We start from the raw sequence: 15282 nt of genomic DNA on the forward strand, positions 1-15282 counted from the left end.
CGCAGGTGATTTTCATGATACGAGAAACCTTCGTAAATATCGGATGATTATCTGACACTGCTAGTCGGTGTACATGATTGTCTGGCCAGGGCCCATGCAATGCATTATGATGGTGGTGGAATCCTGGACGAAGTTCGAGTGATGAAACTGAAGGTTGTGAGAGTCAGTCACGTGATTGGGGACTCAGTAGAGTCGCGTGAGTCGGCGTCTGAACTTCTCTGCGTTGTCAACAACGCGCTTCTCCTCGCCCAGACGACCTCCTTTCTTCTCTCCTGCATTCCCCACCTAGCAGATCTCTGATACTCATCCGCAAGTGCTCCTTGTGCTCGCTCAGATTCTGGGGTTCTTTGCTCTGCTTCTCTCTCGCATATGAGCAGCCCCCCCTCGTCGCAACCCGAGTTCTCGTTCCTCTTGTTCTCGCCCAAATCCCTTGGCCCTCTCGCCCTTCCTCGCTTGTGATGCTATAAACTTGACGTGCTTCCTTCCACGATTCTCTTCGCACTTCGCAAGCTCCTGATGAAGGTAATTAGCGCAGCTTGCATGGTGTACGATTTCTAGAAGGACAATTGCACGTATTTGATTAATCTTCTGTGATCGTCTCCACGACATGTCTAGTTGTTCGAGTTTTCCCGTAGTAAATGTTTCGAATCTTCAATGCTACTGAAGCTGTTGCCAACATGTCCAGAGTGCTCGTGGTCCAGCATCCAACGTTTAACCGCCAAGTCTATAGGTTTAACCTCGATGTTTATCTCAGGGATCCCTTGTTATATCTGAACAATCTGTTCACGCACCTTCAAGCCCATCGCACGTCAAAGTTCAAAGCGCTCGATAGCCGCCAGGTCAATTGAGGATCAGTTTCCTTCCATACTACTCCCCACTTTACATCAACTCTACATGGGTCATCGATCTTGCATACCCACAATTATCTATTGATTTATACACAAAGCTCTACTGCACGCTCGACGTCAAGCTGGCGACGAAGGTGGCTGCATCCCAGAGCAGTACATGGATACAAAGTGGGTGATGGAGGCGGTATGTTTGGCACGGAGTGGCGTAGCATCAAGGAGTAGGTAGTGGGGACTGTCAGTTGCTGCGGACTGTGGAGGGTATAAAGTGGTGATAGGGCTAGATAGTTAGTACGAGGCGATGTGCGTCGGAAGAAAGGCACTGCGGCAATGGAGGTCAAAGATGGGCATGATAAGCTGTGGGATGGCATCACGGGTCGTGTGTGGTGGACTATGTATGACCTAGTGACCAGCTAGTGCAGCAGGTCGGAAAGGTCAACATATAATGTAAGATGCACTGTCAGCATAAACGGCAGGTAAGTAACACTTACTATCGATGCAGACACCAGAGAGGGAGCGATAATGTACCACAGCATGGTGCGCCACATTTGTCCCGTTTAATGCATTGGTATTCATATGACACCAATCAGTACACTGGAATCAATCAACACAGACACGGATATTCATAGTGCGTTCCCATCATGCTCACTCTGGCAATAAAGGTGCTGGACCTAACGACGTAGATCTAGCATGAACATCGTCGGTATACGTCCATCAAGTTCGCCGCCGACTCACCCATCCTTCAAATATGACCCTACTAATTTCAGATGATGATAGTTCGAGTTGGTGGCCACTCATCACTCCGAATATTTTTTCGAGCTATTGGATAGGTTCGTGGAGTGCCGTGCCATTTTGATGATTCAGTGATCGAACATTCGCTGCGGTTTTGCAGTTGCCTCCTCTGCTATTGCGATATATGACTGGGGTGAGTAAGGTGTCGAATCCATTTGAGGTACTTGTATCCTTATGATCGTTCCAGCCCTGATAATTGGACAAGAGGTAGGTTTATCCATCGCCGGAGCAGTGATCTTGCTTAAAATGACATGATAGGTTGAACTGGTCTGGGTAAGCTGAGTCCCATATCAGAAGGTCGCAATGATTAATTCAGCACAGAGCCAACGCTGGTCCTTTATGACTATCTCATATCTCATCGTTCGTAGCCTATATTATAAGTGCACTTGATGCGTTAAACTGACTTCAATATTTTAGGTGCGCTATATCGAAATACCATACATTGCGTACGTGAAAGCTAATGAATGAATTGTCGCTGCGCTGACGAGTCATATTTTCACAATCAATCAGCATGAACCTGCTGCGTATGTCTCCCTGCATGCATTGCCCTTGTTTCTTTTGACCAATGGCATATAGAAAATCTTCCATCAGTCTCAGCGACAAATGCAGTAAGTATTCTGTTCCGACATCTCCCACTCCCATCCAACTGACTAGATGTCTATGCAGGCGTGAGTGGGATTCTAAATCAAAATGTCGATCCAATAACTCCAATAGCTGTGAGTTTTGTTAGATCATTTTACACTCCAAGACTCACACTGACTAGGGTTCTAGGCGAAAATTTCTTCTTTGCACAGCTTGTGATGTACATAGTCACGAATACCGTGGTGAGCGGTGAGTTACTTTGATATTATATCACCCCGGTGACTCAAACATTGTGCAAGTCATCGTGATCACTCGGTTACATGCAATGTATCAGCAATCGAAGAAGATGCTTATCTTTCTTGTCGTCATATTTCTGGCTGTCACTATTGCCTGCGTGGTGCTCGCCATAATGGCACTAAGACATATTTTAGGAGGTAACCATGCACGGATTACTTCGATGCACCAGGCTCATTGTACACATACCAGAGGAGCTCATTCTGTCCAGCACTTATCAGTGTAATATTTTCCTAGACGAAGGCGCCGCGCTTTTGGTAGCAATGATTTGGACACTCACTGCTGTATGGGAAATCCTCGCACTGTGTCTTGCAGTCTGGATTGCGGTAAAACACTTCTGTGAGCTGCGGCAAATACCAGGAAGAGGGATCATCCGGGATTGTTTCACGGTGTTGATACAAACTCATTTATTTTACTTTGCAAGGTGGGCTCGTAATTTATTGCGCTCATCTTTCTTGCTGAAGTTCTGCACGTGCCAGTTTCGTTGCTGTTTCTTGTCTGAGTCTCATGGTACGCCGATCTGTCGACTGACGACCACCTGCTCATGGTTTATGTAGGACTCATTTGCGGGAGCCGAGACGTCTGGCGGTCTTCGTGAAATTTGCTTGGTCATGCAGATATTTGTGCTGGGACCACGCCTTATCTTCAGCGTTAGAAAATTTCACGCAAAGCTTGTGGCCAGCTCCGACGAAGTAACCAGTATGACTTCAATTGCTTTCCAGGAGCGCGTACATGTATCAATGAACGGTAATGTGTAGAGCGGGAGAACAGGGTCATAGAGCTGAAGGATAACCTCGGGAAACAAAGCTGTACTAAGTACATAGACAGAAGAATCTCGGCCTCCTTGATGGTGACGTCACGCGTCTGGTTCAGTTGTCGTGAAAAGATATACGGTGATCCCACGGTCCTTTGTGCGGGATCACTCTATCAATTTCCTCGACGAGTTCCTCATCAAATCGTTGTAAATCATCCTGCTTATTGCAGAGATAGTGATATAATAATAATATTACAGTAGAAGCACAAACAAACTACGGGAAAATACAAAACAAACAAGATACGACACATTCAGTTTGGTTGCAAGTCCGACAGGGAGCCCTTTCGGGACTCTGCTGCGAATGTCGATGGCTGGCCTTCAATCTCTATTTCGTGAACTGCTTTATTGTCATTGTGCGTGGATCTATAAAATTGCAAGGGCTGCATAGGATACTGTTGCAAAGTGCCTGGATCTGTTGAATCAGTCATCCCCGGGCCTATAGTCGACAGATGACTGTGTTTTCTGTTGATTGCAACGCGAATAAGGACCATATAGAAGGCGATCGATATGATGGGCGTAACCTAGTAGTTCAAAGTTCAGCTTTTGTCAAATGACATATGTCAACGACGGAATCACCATTTCGTATATAACAAATTGTCCATTGTTCGAGAGTGCATTAGTGATCAATGCGATCAAGAGCGCCACAGGGTACAAAACAGCAGAATCCACAAGCACGCGCACAATTGGCATCATATTGTTCTTCCTGGCACGAACTGTAGAGACATTACGTTCGATCATCCAGATGCGATACGCAAGTAACGCTAGACATGTTCAGGCCTTGGCACCATTGGACACGCCAGCACTGCGTTCTGGAAAGGACAAGGACAACTGAGATGCTGATGTCTGCTGGGCTACACGCGACTAGCTACAACCAAAGTCCCCCGAAGACTGCCGAACCCCCTGGCACCCCTGCCTCTCGCTCTGCTGTCTCCCACTGGCCTATCTCTGCTCTGCTCCTGCACCCGACACGACTACACCTGACAAGGTGTACCACTACATCTGCCCCCCAAAAAAAAATGCGACACTCCGGGGGCACCTAATGTACTACTTGTCGGTTTCGAGATCTTCTGCAAGTTCTAGTTCTTCGTCTAGCGCTCTCTGCAAATCTTGCCACTCCTCTTCATATTCTTCTTCGTCTTCAATACCCGGGCTGTTCAACGTCTCTTGCAGCATTGCGAGTGTGGTGCCATTTCTTGGTACGAATCTGCGAAGGCGTCTTGCATGGAATAACCCCCTGAGTGGGAATCCTTCCAGAGTGGCCAATGTGTAGTCATCAGGAAAACTACCAGTTGCTTTTTTTACTTTATTTGTCACTTAATTACACGAAAAGGGACGCATAAGTCGATGGAGTGAAAAAGCGCGAGCCACTTAATTAAGCCCACTCGTCCTCTGGATTTTTACTTAATTCACTTAAATAAGCAGAAAAAGCGGTTTAAGCATTTGATAGCAGGATAACGAGGATACATAGAAAGCGTGATAAGCATGAAATTAAGGAGACTCTCAGTAACATAAGGAACTGGGGGAATGGGGGAAAAGGTGGGCATGCAGGCAAAAAAGCAGTCAGCGGCAGAAAACATGATAGCAGAGCTGGCGGAAAACATGATATACGGCAGAAAACAACCACAGGACAGCGAAATTCATGCACTGGCAGGTGCTGCAACAAAAACAAAATCCTGCAACAATGGATGTCAGTGAGAGGGCGCCTGAATGATAAATACTTACAAATCATAGCACGCTTGTCATCCTCCGACTCGTCATCGTCGATCAGCGAGCCCAACGGTGTTTCAGTGACATCATTAAGGTGGTACGCGCCATCTGTACTGTAGTTTCGAGGTACCCAGCAGGCTTGCCTAACAGAGATTTGATGTACGAATTAGTTGGTTTAAGCCAGAGAGCTGCCGAAAATAAAAACGGAATGTTGGTCTTTTTCCCAGTAACTTTGTTGAGGACCTTCGGTAGCCTGATGCTAACCCGACCTCTTGATGCGGATGACAGAACATTTTGAACTTCGAGTACTTCATTTGCGATCATGGAGACAGCGCGCTCAATCTGAAAAAAATGAGCATGATTAAGCCATTATAGGTTGAACTCACCGCTGCAGCAGAAAGAGCAAGAGGCCGTAACATCCCACTTGTTGCAAGTGCGCACATGTCGAATGAGGGAACCTGCACATAACCGGTGATGGCGTTGAGGTGTGCTGTGCCAAATAACTGCAGTACAAAGGGTGAGCGGTATGCAGTAAGTGGAGATGGATTGTCCGGGTCCTCGAACAAGAATGCCCATTCAACATTAAGAGATTTGGCCAGTTTGACAGGATTCACGTCGGAATTTCGTGATAAAAAGTCCATGATGATGACTAGCCCTGTGGAGCCAAAATTGCTGCGCCACTCTGAAATGCGCTGTGCAGTCTGTATAGATTTAGCTCAGGTCGCTAAACCTAGAATTAAACAGCTGACTTACGAGTGAATGTATAACTCCACCGTGAACAACCACTATGTCGAGATCGTTGTACACTGCGTTAAGAACAAGCTGCGCATGATGGAGAAGGACCTCGTCAGGAATACTCCAGATATCTTCATAGCTTCCGGCCCACAGCATTATGGTAGGGATAAAATTCTTCGCCCAGCGCTGATCCATTTGCATCGCTGGAGGTAGGTCAACTGTGCGATAGGCACTGCGTGCTTTGATGTTGTCTGGTGCAGTATCTGCATTCTGCTGGTGTGTGGTAGCAGGAGCACCACGGGCATGTAGTGCGGAAGATTTGACCTTAGCCTTTTTATGAGCTGGCGGCTTGCTGTCGACTATAGCCTGAGATGCAGTAACGGATGTCTGTACATTGTCAGAAATGAGTGCGATTAGGGCCAGAATCCTTACTGAATATGTTGTGCGCAGAATTTTCTCCTTCTTTGCTGCGTTAGTTTTGACAGGGAGTGGTGCCTCCGAATCAGAACTCATGATTGCGTCTTCTACCAGTTCCGCATTGCCATCAATCTCCATGGACCAGGACACCAAAGACTCCTCATCGTCTATGGTGCTAGCTTTCCGCTTCAAGAACATATGATTGTCTTCCTGTGTGAATGGCGCCTTAGGCTCCTGTGAGTACTGCTCCTCCGGTAATACTTGTGTCGACAGAGCCATAAGCTCATCATCCGAGTCGTCTGATGCCTCTGGTGGAGCCTCAGGCTCATCGACATCATAGTCCTCTTCGTATAGCGTGACAACCTGTGAAAGAAGGAATTAGTAGATTCGGATGCTGGCAATGAATCACTGCCAATAGTACCTTAGATTTCCCCTTATTTTTCTTGCTCCCCAAGAGAGCATCCTCACGCTCCAACGAATCGTCGATATCATCTGCAAACGCGCCAGTAAGAGTATCGTCTGCGACACCATCCGGAATTTGAGGCAAAGCTGCAGGAATCTTAGTCGGAAGCTCAGCGGCTGAAGTCGGTGCGGAGGAAGCATTGCCCTCTGAGAAAATTGATGACGGAGGTGCTCGAGTTGAAGTGCTATCAATGGATGGACATGACAGCGGCTCTGGATTTCCAGGTTTGACCCCTGAGATCCAGTTGGTCACTCGGCCACCTAATGCAAGTTTTGTGGATGTGTTGATACTGGAAGTAAGGTTTAGAAAAAAGAGTGTCGATTCAGTGAGGAGCAACATGGTAATGTGAGAGATAAAAGCCTTACGGTGATTTCCCATCAGCACGTGCATCATCACCTTCCACTTTTGACTCGGATGATTCAGTGAGCTTCTTTTGCATGTTACTGATGGCATCCCTTATCAACGTCTTTTCGACTTTCTTCGTCACCATCTTTTTCCCCCTTCCTGCAGCTTTATTTTCCACATCCCTGGCAATGTCAGTCTCTGACACTAGGTCCTCCAACATACCACTATCAGCAGGACTGTCACCACCACCGGTGTCTCCTACCACAGACTTTTTCTGAGTCACTTTTGGCTTTATCGCCTTGGCCCTAGGCTTGGGCTGAACGGGAGTCGCCTTTTTCATGATCAATTCCTTCTGGGCTTTCTCCATCTCAGCCTGCAGAGCAGCAATACACTCAACCCCCTTTTGGTGCGCTGCTTCCTTTGCTTCTCTCGCTTCTTTGATGACAAGGTCATCTGCAGCCTTTTGAGCCGGGGATCGCCTCTTGATCTTCGTGTCGAGCAACACCTTAGCAGGTCGGGCAGTTGCAGTCGATGGGCGGGTGCGCCGGGGAGCGTCTGTCATGGACATGACTGTGCAGATGGGGGAGACGGTGAGGGATAAGACTTTGCGGAAGAGGAAAAGAAAAGTAGGGTTTCAAGTTGAGAAAAAAAGTCGTAAGTCCCACCCCCAACAGCTGCCGACTGTGGTAATCGGGGTGTCACCTTTTGTTTAATAGTATCAAACTAGTACTAGTATGTGTGTTCGGCACTTCAAGTTCTCTGCCTTACTTTATTTTACAGTCAAGATGCCCATCGCTCGCAGGGACCATAGTTCTCTCCAGTTTCCCTGTGGTTACTTACACTGCGCACGTCATTTCAAGTCTCAGGGAGGGCGCAAAAAACACTGGAACACCTCACACTCAATATTCGGACCAGCTCCTGCTACCACCAGCGTCTCACACACTGCTACCACCAGCGTCTCGCACACCACTACAGTTGAAGAGCAGCCTGAAGTACTGGATGGCCACTTCTCAGCAGGTCCTGACAACATCTCTGCAGGCGGTGACAATTTCCCTGCGGGTACATCTGACCCAAGGTCAGGCACTTAATGAGCCTGACATTCCAGATAATTTGAACGCAGAATTTTTTGGGCCGGGTGATAGATTATACCGCAACTATCACCCAAAACTAAATGGTAGTTTCCACAAAGTCCTTCCAGCTAGTTACAACTAACACGTATATCAATATAAGCTCGTCCTTGCGACGTGACAGGACGATTCCTTGCAGATGGAGCGCCCCCGACACCACCTCCAATCAAGTCACCCGATGACTGGGCTCCATATCGAAATCGTGTCGAGTTCGAGACTGCAGAATTTCTGTACACGCGCAACCAAATGTCTGCCGGAGACATCAATATCTTATTGGATCTTTGGGCTGCAACCCTCCTCAAATACAACGACAAACCTCCGTTTGCGGACCACCGTGATTTGTATAAAACTATTGACGCTACGCCAGTGGGTGATGTCAAATGGCAATCCCTCAAGGTCCAGTACACTGGGGAGAAGCCCGAAACCAATGTACTACCCTGGATGGACCAATCTCACGATGTCTGGTACCGAGACCCCCATGAGGTTATTCAGAACATGTTGGGGAATCCGGACTACGCTACAGAGATGGATTATCGGCCCTACCGTGAGTATTTGACTGATGGCGATGAACGCCAATGGCAGGACTTCATGTCTGGTGACTGGGCATGGAACCAAGCGGTACGTTGTCTTTCATTGTTTTCTGTCGCTACACATGCTGAAAATTTCAGTAGGAAACTATTTCTGAAGATCCGGATACACTCGGCTCAACGTTTGTGCCGGTTATACTCGGAAGCGACAAGACAACAGTCTCAGTGGCGACTGGTGCCAACGATTACTATCCCTTGTATGTATCAATCGGGAACGTTCGTAATAATGTCCGACGTGCACATCGTGATGCCGTTGCCATTATTGGCTTCCTCGCTATGCCAAAAAGTATGTTTCACACTACTACTATTGTTCTGCGCTAATCACAGTCAAGCAGCTACAGAGGAGCACGCAAAAGACTCAAAATTTCGGAAATTCCGTCGGCAACTGTTTCATTCGTCTGTCGCCAAGATTCTCGAGAACTTAAGGCCTGGTATGACCACACCAGAGGTTGTACGCTTCGGTGACGGCCACTATCGGCGTGTAATTTATGGCCTTGGACCATACATTGCAGATTACGAGGAGCAGGTTCTACTAGCGTGCATAGTGCGCAATTGGTGTCCGAGGTATGTTCCTAAATTATCTCCAACATCCCTCTACCTTAATGCTACTAGGTGTATGTCACATCCTGACAGTTTAGACACGAAGTCACTGTGTCGTCGACGTGACCATACAGAAGCGTTAGTTGAAGAGGCAACCTATGGTGCTTTGTGGATGGAGTATGGGATTGTTGGTGACCTTGTTGTAAGTCTCGCGCATCTTTTCTATCGGAGTTGAGACTCAATCCTTTCTAGCCGTTCACAAACGATTTTCCACGCGGCGATATTCACGAACTTATCGCGCCGGATATCCTGCATCAACTGATTAAGGGAACCTTCAAGGATCACCTAGTCAAGTGGGTTGGACAGTATCTGCAACATGTCCATGGTACGAAAGAAGCGGAGAGAATTCAAGCTGATATAGATCGAAGGTGCGTCACTTTGTCTCGAGTTGATGATTCGAAAGCTCACATCATCAAAGAATTGCTGCGGTTGCTTCATTTGCAGGTCTCCGACGATTTCCAGAAGGTCGGGGATTCAAACAATGGACGGGCGATGATTCAAAAGCCCTCATGAAGGTTAGTTCACTATCACATTAACTAGGATATTGCAACTCGGCTAACAATAATTCAGGTCTATTTACCTGCCATCGAAGGTCACGTCCCAACAGATGTGGTGCGCACGTTTCGCGCATTTCTCGAATTTTGCTATCTCGTACGGCGCAACATCATTACAGAATCTACTTTAGGTCAAATTCAGGAGGCTCTTGACCGATTCCATCATTACAGGGAGATATTTGAATCTACGGGTGTTGTCTTCACGTTCTCTCTCCCTCGGCAACACTCTTGTTCCCACTATGTCCTCCTTATCCAACTTTTTGGTGCGCCCAATGGCCTTTGCTCCTCGATCACCGAGACGAAACACATCAAAGCTGTCAAGGAGCCATGGAGGCGCTCGAGTCGCTACAAAGCCCTTGGTCAGATGCTGGTGACAAACCAGCGCCTCGATAAGCTCGCAGCAGCACGCATTGATTTCAAGAACCGCGGAATGTTAAACGGCACCTGTCTGTCTGCCACACTCAAGGCATTAAGTAAGTTTTATAACAAGTTACATCTTTATTGTTGGCTTAAATTTACACTAGAGCGTTTGCGCTTAAATAAGATGCCTGATGCCAGCCAACCCAACGAGAATAGCGCCACGGTGCCAGTACTCTTCAACGCTGATGTTACTATACAGGGTGATAACGAAGAGGGCGAAATTGACAATGGCCCAACACTGGTGCAGGCCCATGTCCAGTTGGCAAAGACCCCTCGTAAGCTATCTCATATTTTACAGTGAACACTCTTCTAATAGAATCGCAGAACGCAAACGCGCACACACTATACCCGAGCTATCCACGGAACTCTCTATCCCCAATCTCTACAATGTCCTCCGCCGCTTCCTATTCGAACAAGTGTACCCAGACGACCAGCACCCTCCCTCTGAAATCCCGCTTTCGAGATGTCCTCGATTTGATGGGAACATCCAAGTCTTTAATTCTGCATCTTCGACATTCTATGCGCCCAGCGACCGCAGTGGAATTGGCGGTATGCGCCGTGAGCATATTCGTGCCTGTCCTATTTGGAGAAACGAGGCGCCCCGGTATGACTGTGTGTTTGTTAACACAGATGCAAGTGTTGAAGGGATGGTGGGCATGGATATAGCGCGCGTAATGTGTTTTTTTTCTTTCACATTCAATGCAGTTTCGTATCCATGTGCCGTTGTGCGCTGGTTTGACAAAGCCAGCGACGGACCCGACCAGGACACTGGGATGTGGATTGTGACACCTTCGTTTGATACTGACCATTCTTTTTCTGTTGGAATCATCCATATTGATTCTATTTACCGTGCCGCACACCTCATTCCAGTCTATGGAGCACAGATCATTTCACGCGACATCAAGCACCATGACTCATATGATGCTTTTCGAGCATTCTATCTGAACAAGTTCGCAGACCATCATGCTTTTGAGGTCGCATCCTAGGTGTTTTGGTCTTCTCGCTCTTGTAAGTTCATTCTGTCCGCTACTCGCATATGTGGTCTAATTACTGCGTCATCAAGTTTGCAGAGGCTAAGCCATGGCGCGTCAGACAGGCTATCATAGAATATATCCCCCTTCTCAACTCTACTTCGACAACGACATGAAAACACGCGTCTCGTCACTCTTGTGCCGCCCCCTCCGAGTCAATATGACCACGGCTCTGCTGTTGCGAGTACAGGTGATGGGGTCATCATCTGCGTGATCTGCGGCGACTTTTCAGCAAGCACTTCAGATCTAGGATGAGCTTGAGCGGAGTGCTTAGACGACGAGTTTGGTGAGCGCAACTTCTGCGCATTAGGTGAGTCTCCATAGTGCTTATTGCAATGCTCAGACCTAACTCCATCATTGAGTTTGCAGAGGCTAAGTCATGGCGCGTCAGACAGGCTATCATAGAATATATCCCCCTTCTCAACTCTATTTCAACAACGATATGAAAACACGTGTCTCGTCACTCTCGTGCTGTCCCCTCCGAGTCAGGATGACTATGGCTCTGCTGTTGCGGGTACAGGTGATGAGGTCATCATTTGAGGTGACGAAATCTGCATCTGCGTGGTCTGCGGTCATTAGTTTCAGCAAGCGCTGACGGGTGACTTGGACTTGGACTTAGTAGTAGTACTGGTAGTACTACGTGTACCCCACTTATTGCGCTTACAAAACTTTTTCTGCTTTTTGAGCTTTTTTGAATGGTGCCAACTTGTGAACTCTGAATTTGCTTTCCAGAAAGTGCATTAAGTCGGAAAAGTAACACTCCGAGAGAATTTAAGAGACAAAAAGTGAGATAAGTAAGCGGTGGTTTTCCTGATGTGCAAGAAGATCTCTTTCACAGTAGTCCATTGTACATTTCACTGAATCAATCTAAGTTATGTTCATGCTCTCTACCTCATTCAATGTGCTCTCTGCTTCATCAAGGCTTTCATCTTTCTTCCCAAATGGTTCGAGCCCAAACCCCACCCATTCACAGTAAAAATTGCAGATGTGCTTACTTTCAAACTCGCTGACAACCGCCTCGATATTCCCATCACCAAAAATATCACTCCCATCACTAACAGACCTATTGAAATATATTGAGTTGAGTCTTTGTCATTGAAATAAATGAAAAATACATACGGGTGGGTCAGGATCTGAGGGTTTGTTAACAGTGCCGTGCTCCCTAAACATACCATGTCAAATCAAGTGGAGCAAAGTCATGGATGAGATGTACATACCTTGATAATTGGATATGAATGCTAATTTCCCGGTCTTAACATATTGCACATGTTGTGAAAACAAAAAACTCCACCAAGTCATAGCCATAGTCCAATGGAGTTACTTGAACGAGGAACAGGATAAGTTGAGAGTGTCCCTACATGAAGCTTAAGTGAGGTACATACCAGTGGACAAGGCTCCCAAGTGTTCTAAGTTTGGCCAGTGAACACTGAAAAGGCATAGATAGAGAATCATTGTCATCAGGAAATTGGGGAGAACATTATTTTGTAGATAGGGTTGACAAAATTAGACCAAAATTTTATCATATTGTGTGCAGTTATATGATAATATAAAATGATGTACAGGCATGAGCAGTGACAGGATAAGGTATTATAAGAAGGTCACAACTCTGACAGAAATGTGTATTAACTCCTCAGTACGGTCATCATAAGACAAGATGATATATAAACTTTAGCAGAATGGCATGACAAGATAAGGTATTATAAGAAGGTTGCAACTCTGACAGAAATGTGTAGTAATTCCTCATTATGATCATATGACAAGATAATATACAAATTTTAGCAGAATGGTATGACAGGATAAGGTATTGTAAGAAGGTTGCCATTCTGACAGAAATGTGTATTAATTACTCAGTACAGTTTCATATGACAAGATAATATACAACTAGATAGTACTGTCCTACATAGAGTACAACTATCCATAGGACATAAATTGGATTCAAAATAAAAAAGATAATATACAAATTGTAGCAGAACACAAAATAACATCGAAGCCAGGCCATCTGCACAGGCGGTACGAATGAAACTGACGACATCCTCTGCATGTTTCCTTTCATTAATTATTAGGGTCAGCATTCATTGAGAAAGAATAAGGGCAGGCATATGGTGGGTCTGTGTCATCCCCATTGTGCGCATTGTGTGCTCAATGTCTTTTGAAACAGTCTGAAATGTGTCCTTGGTGCTGCGTGTACTGAAAGAAGTTAGTTTCCCCTCATAGTAAGTAGTTGTGGAAAGAACACGAGACAGTGCTTTGGATGCGTGTGACGCTCCATGATCTACGGACATGGGTTGTCCTAGCAATTATAAAAGCTGTGTTTGCTTCCTAATCACCACAGAGGAGCGAACAACTTCATACTGAAAGACTCCTATCAATTTGTGACATTTAGTTATTTTTATTTTTGACTTACAATGAACTCATGAACAGCGGTCAGTGTGGGCAGAAATAGGTCTGCTTTGCGCAAAGCAAGGTCAAGTAGTTGGATAGTCTGTCAAATACGGTCAAGTTCACTTCAAATGTCCATCGAAATTCTCATACCTCCTGGACTAGATGCTCAATACCTCCAGTGGTCATTTGTAGCCGATACTTGTAAAAATGATACCCATTGGACACACCTTTATGAGAGGTGTCTTTCTGATGTTCATTTGTGCCTTCATAAAAGCAGGCATTTGTTATATACTTAGACACTAAAAGTTGATAGAACATCGTGATTGTGACACTTGCCATGCAGATAGTACTGCCATGCAATCCCTGCCATTATGGTGATGCTTGTGAGCTCTGTCAGGGCAAGCATCCATTATAATTGAAGACACTAAAAGTTGATGGAGCATCATTGTTACAAGAACATCTAGACACTTGGGCTCCTACCATTTTTCTCCTAATCCTCCTCGTATCAGCCCTCGCATCATACCCTTACCCCGACCTTACCCTGGTCATCCTTGTCATCCTCGCATTCCCTTTCGCCCTCTACCTGTCGCTTCAGCAGAGCCAGTACATCTGGCCGGATCCTTTCGTTGACGAAGCATACCCATGCTCCGTTCCACCACCACCTGACTGATCCTGTGGACAGCCTTGCCCTTACCGTCTGGACGGTAACCTATGATATGATGCACGACGCATCTCCTTTGGCCTTTTCCCTTTCCTGATCTCTGACTCAGTGCGCAGTCGCACATGCGACTTATAGATAGCTCCGCAGCTGCACGATCGTGCCCCTGTGCGTTTCACTTCTTATTTCGACCTTTGACTCACTTTCTTATCCAGCACGTTCTGCCTCGCCCGTGTCTCAACGCAAACGTGCTTTCCTTTTATGGTTATACCCTTTATTGATTGCCTCACTTGGTAGTACGAGTTATCATCCACTAATACGTCTCCTGTCCTCTATATAACTCGCTACCATGTACTATATTCCCTAACTTGAATCTACTTGGTTCTTGACCTCCTACTCTCACCAGAGTGATCCTTTCTGCCTCGCCAGCAGTCTATATTCTATCTTCTTATCTGCTCTTCATGGATAAGCCTATAGTCTCGATCTTTACTCATCGACTTCGTCGATGAGCAAAGCCCCTGTTAACTAGTCGGACTTCTGTCCTTCTAATTAATGACGATCTTACGATTAACCTTCAGGTGTCATAAGCCTTGGCCGATTTAGCTTATCGTCTCGCACCCGCTTGACATAAGCTACCTGATTTGGACATAGGCGTCAAATCTTACTTGCCGAAGCCTCGCCAAGTAAGACCCCTAACCTTGGGCTAGCCCAAGGACGTCCTCGACCATTGACGACACACGCTCTGTTTGAGCGTCGCCAACAGATACCATCCAAGTCGTAACAATCATGATTGGAACACTTAACTTTCTTGCCATGCAGATACTCCTGCATAATCCCTGCCATTATGGTGATATTTGTGAATTCTGTCAGGGCAAGCATCCATTATAATTCAAGGGACTATGGCTAATAAATGGTCACAATTACAAGGC

The 15282-nt window shown here is 46.3% G+C and overlaps 4 protein-coding genes across 4 annotated transcripts; 1 reads left to right on the forward strand and 3 right to left on the reverse strand.

The window, feature by feature from the left end:
• Positions 1-3421: 3421 nt before the first annotated feature.
• EDB93DRAFT_1116330 (uncharacterized protein) lies at positions 3422-4086 on the reverse strand. Its single transcript, XM_041448326.1, is given in 3 exon segments — positions 3422-3509; positions 3520-3848; positions 3904-4086. 2 exon segments carry the CDS (start codon positions 4063-4065, stop codon positions 3579-3581), a joined length of 432 nt encoding a protein of 143 aa, XP_041313298.1. The 5' UTR covers positions 4066-4086; the 3' UTR covers positions 3422-3509; positions 3520-3578.
• Positions 4087-7779: 3693 nt separating this feature from the next.
• EDB93DRAFT_1245355 (uncharacterized protein) lies at positions 7780-11268 on the forward strand (the record flags this gene model as incomplete). Its single annotated transcript, XM_041452311.1, has 11 exons — positions 7780-8053; positions 8115-8168; positions 8225-8739; positions 8793-8994; positions 9044-9272; positions 9342-9450; positions 9501-9676; positions 9727-9823; positions 9879-10335; positions 10387-10557; positions 10607-11268. 11 exons carry the CDS (start codon positions 7780-7782, stop codon positions 11266-11268), a joined length of 2946 nt encoding a protein of 981 aa, XP_041313299.1.
• A 912-nt stretch (positions 11269-12180) lies between these two features.
• EDB93DRAFT_1099906 (uncharacterized protein) lies at positions 12181-12618 on the reverse strand (the record flags this gene model as incomplete). Its single annotated transcript, XM_041446958.1, has 3 exons — positions 12181-12376; positions 12433-12475; positions 12531-12618. The coding sequence occupies 3 exons, from the start codon at positions 12616-12618 to the stop codon at positions 12181-12183; spliced, it is 327 nt and encodes a 108-aa protein (XP_041313300.1).
• A 992-nt stretch (positions 12619-13610) lies between these two features.
• EDB93DRAFT_1099907 (uncharacterized protein) lies at positions 13611-14480 on the reverse strand (the record flags this gene model as incomplete). The annotated part of the gene is made up of 6 exons (XM_041446959.1): positions 13611-13664; positions 13718-13795; positions 13846-13893; positions 13923-13958; positions 14225-14304; positions 14336-14480. 6 exons carry the CDS (start codon positions 14478-14480, stop codon positions 13611-13613), a joined length of 441 nt encoding a protein of 146 aa, XP_041313301.1.
• Positions 14481-15282: the final 802 nt, after the last annotated feature.

This window comes from Suillus bovinus, assembly GCF_016758785.1.
Source record: "Suillus bovinus strain UH-Sbo-P2 chromosome Unknown EDB93scaffold_2, whole genome shotgun sequence".
Lineage (NCBI taxonomy): Eukaryota > Fungi > Basidiomycota > Agaricomycetes > Boletales > Suillaceae > Suillus > Suillus bovinus.

What these genes read in the sequence shown, in the direction of transcription:
- EDB93DRAFT_1116330 (XM_041448326.1), bottom strand. Translation starts at nt 4,065, where the DNA reads ATGATCGAACGTAATGTCTCTACAGTTCGTGCCAGGAAGAACAATATG. An exon ending in AATTTGTTATATACGAAATG is followed by an intron (nt 3,849 to 3,903) that starts GTGATTCCGTCG and finishes TTGAACTACTAG; the next exon opens with GTTACGCCCATCATATCGAT.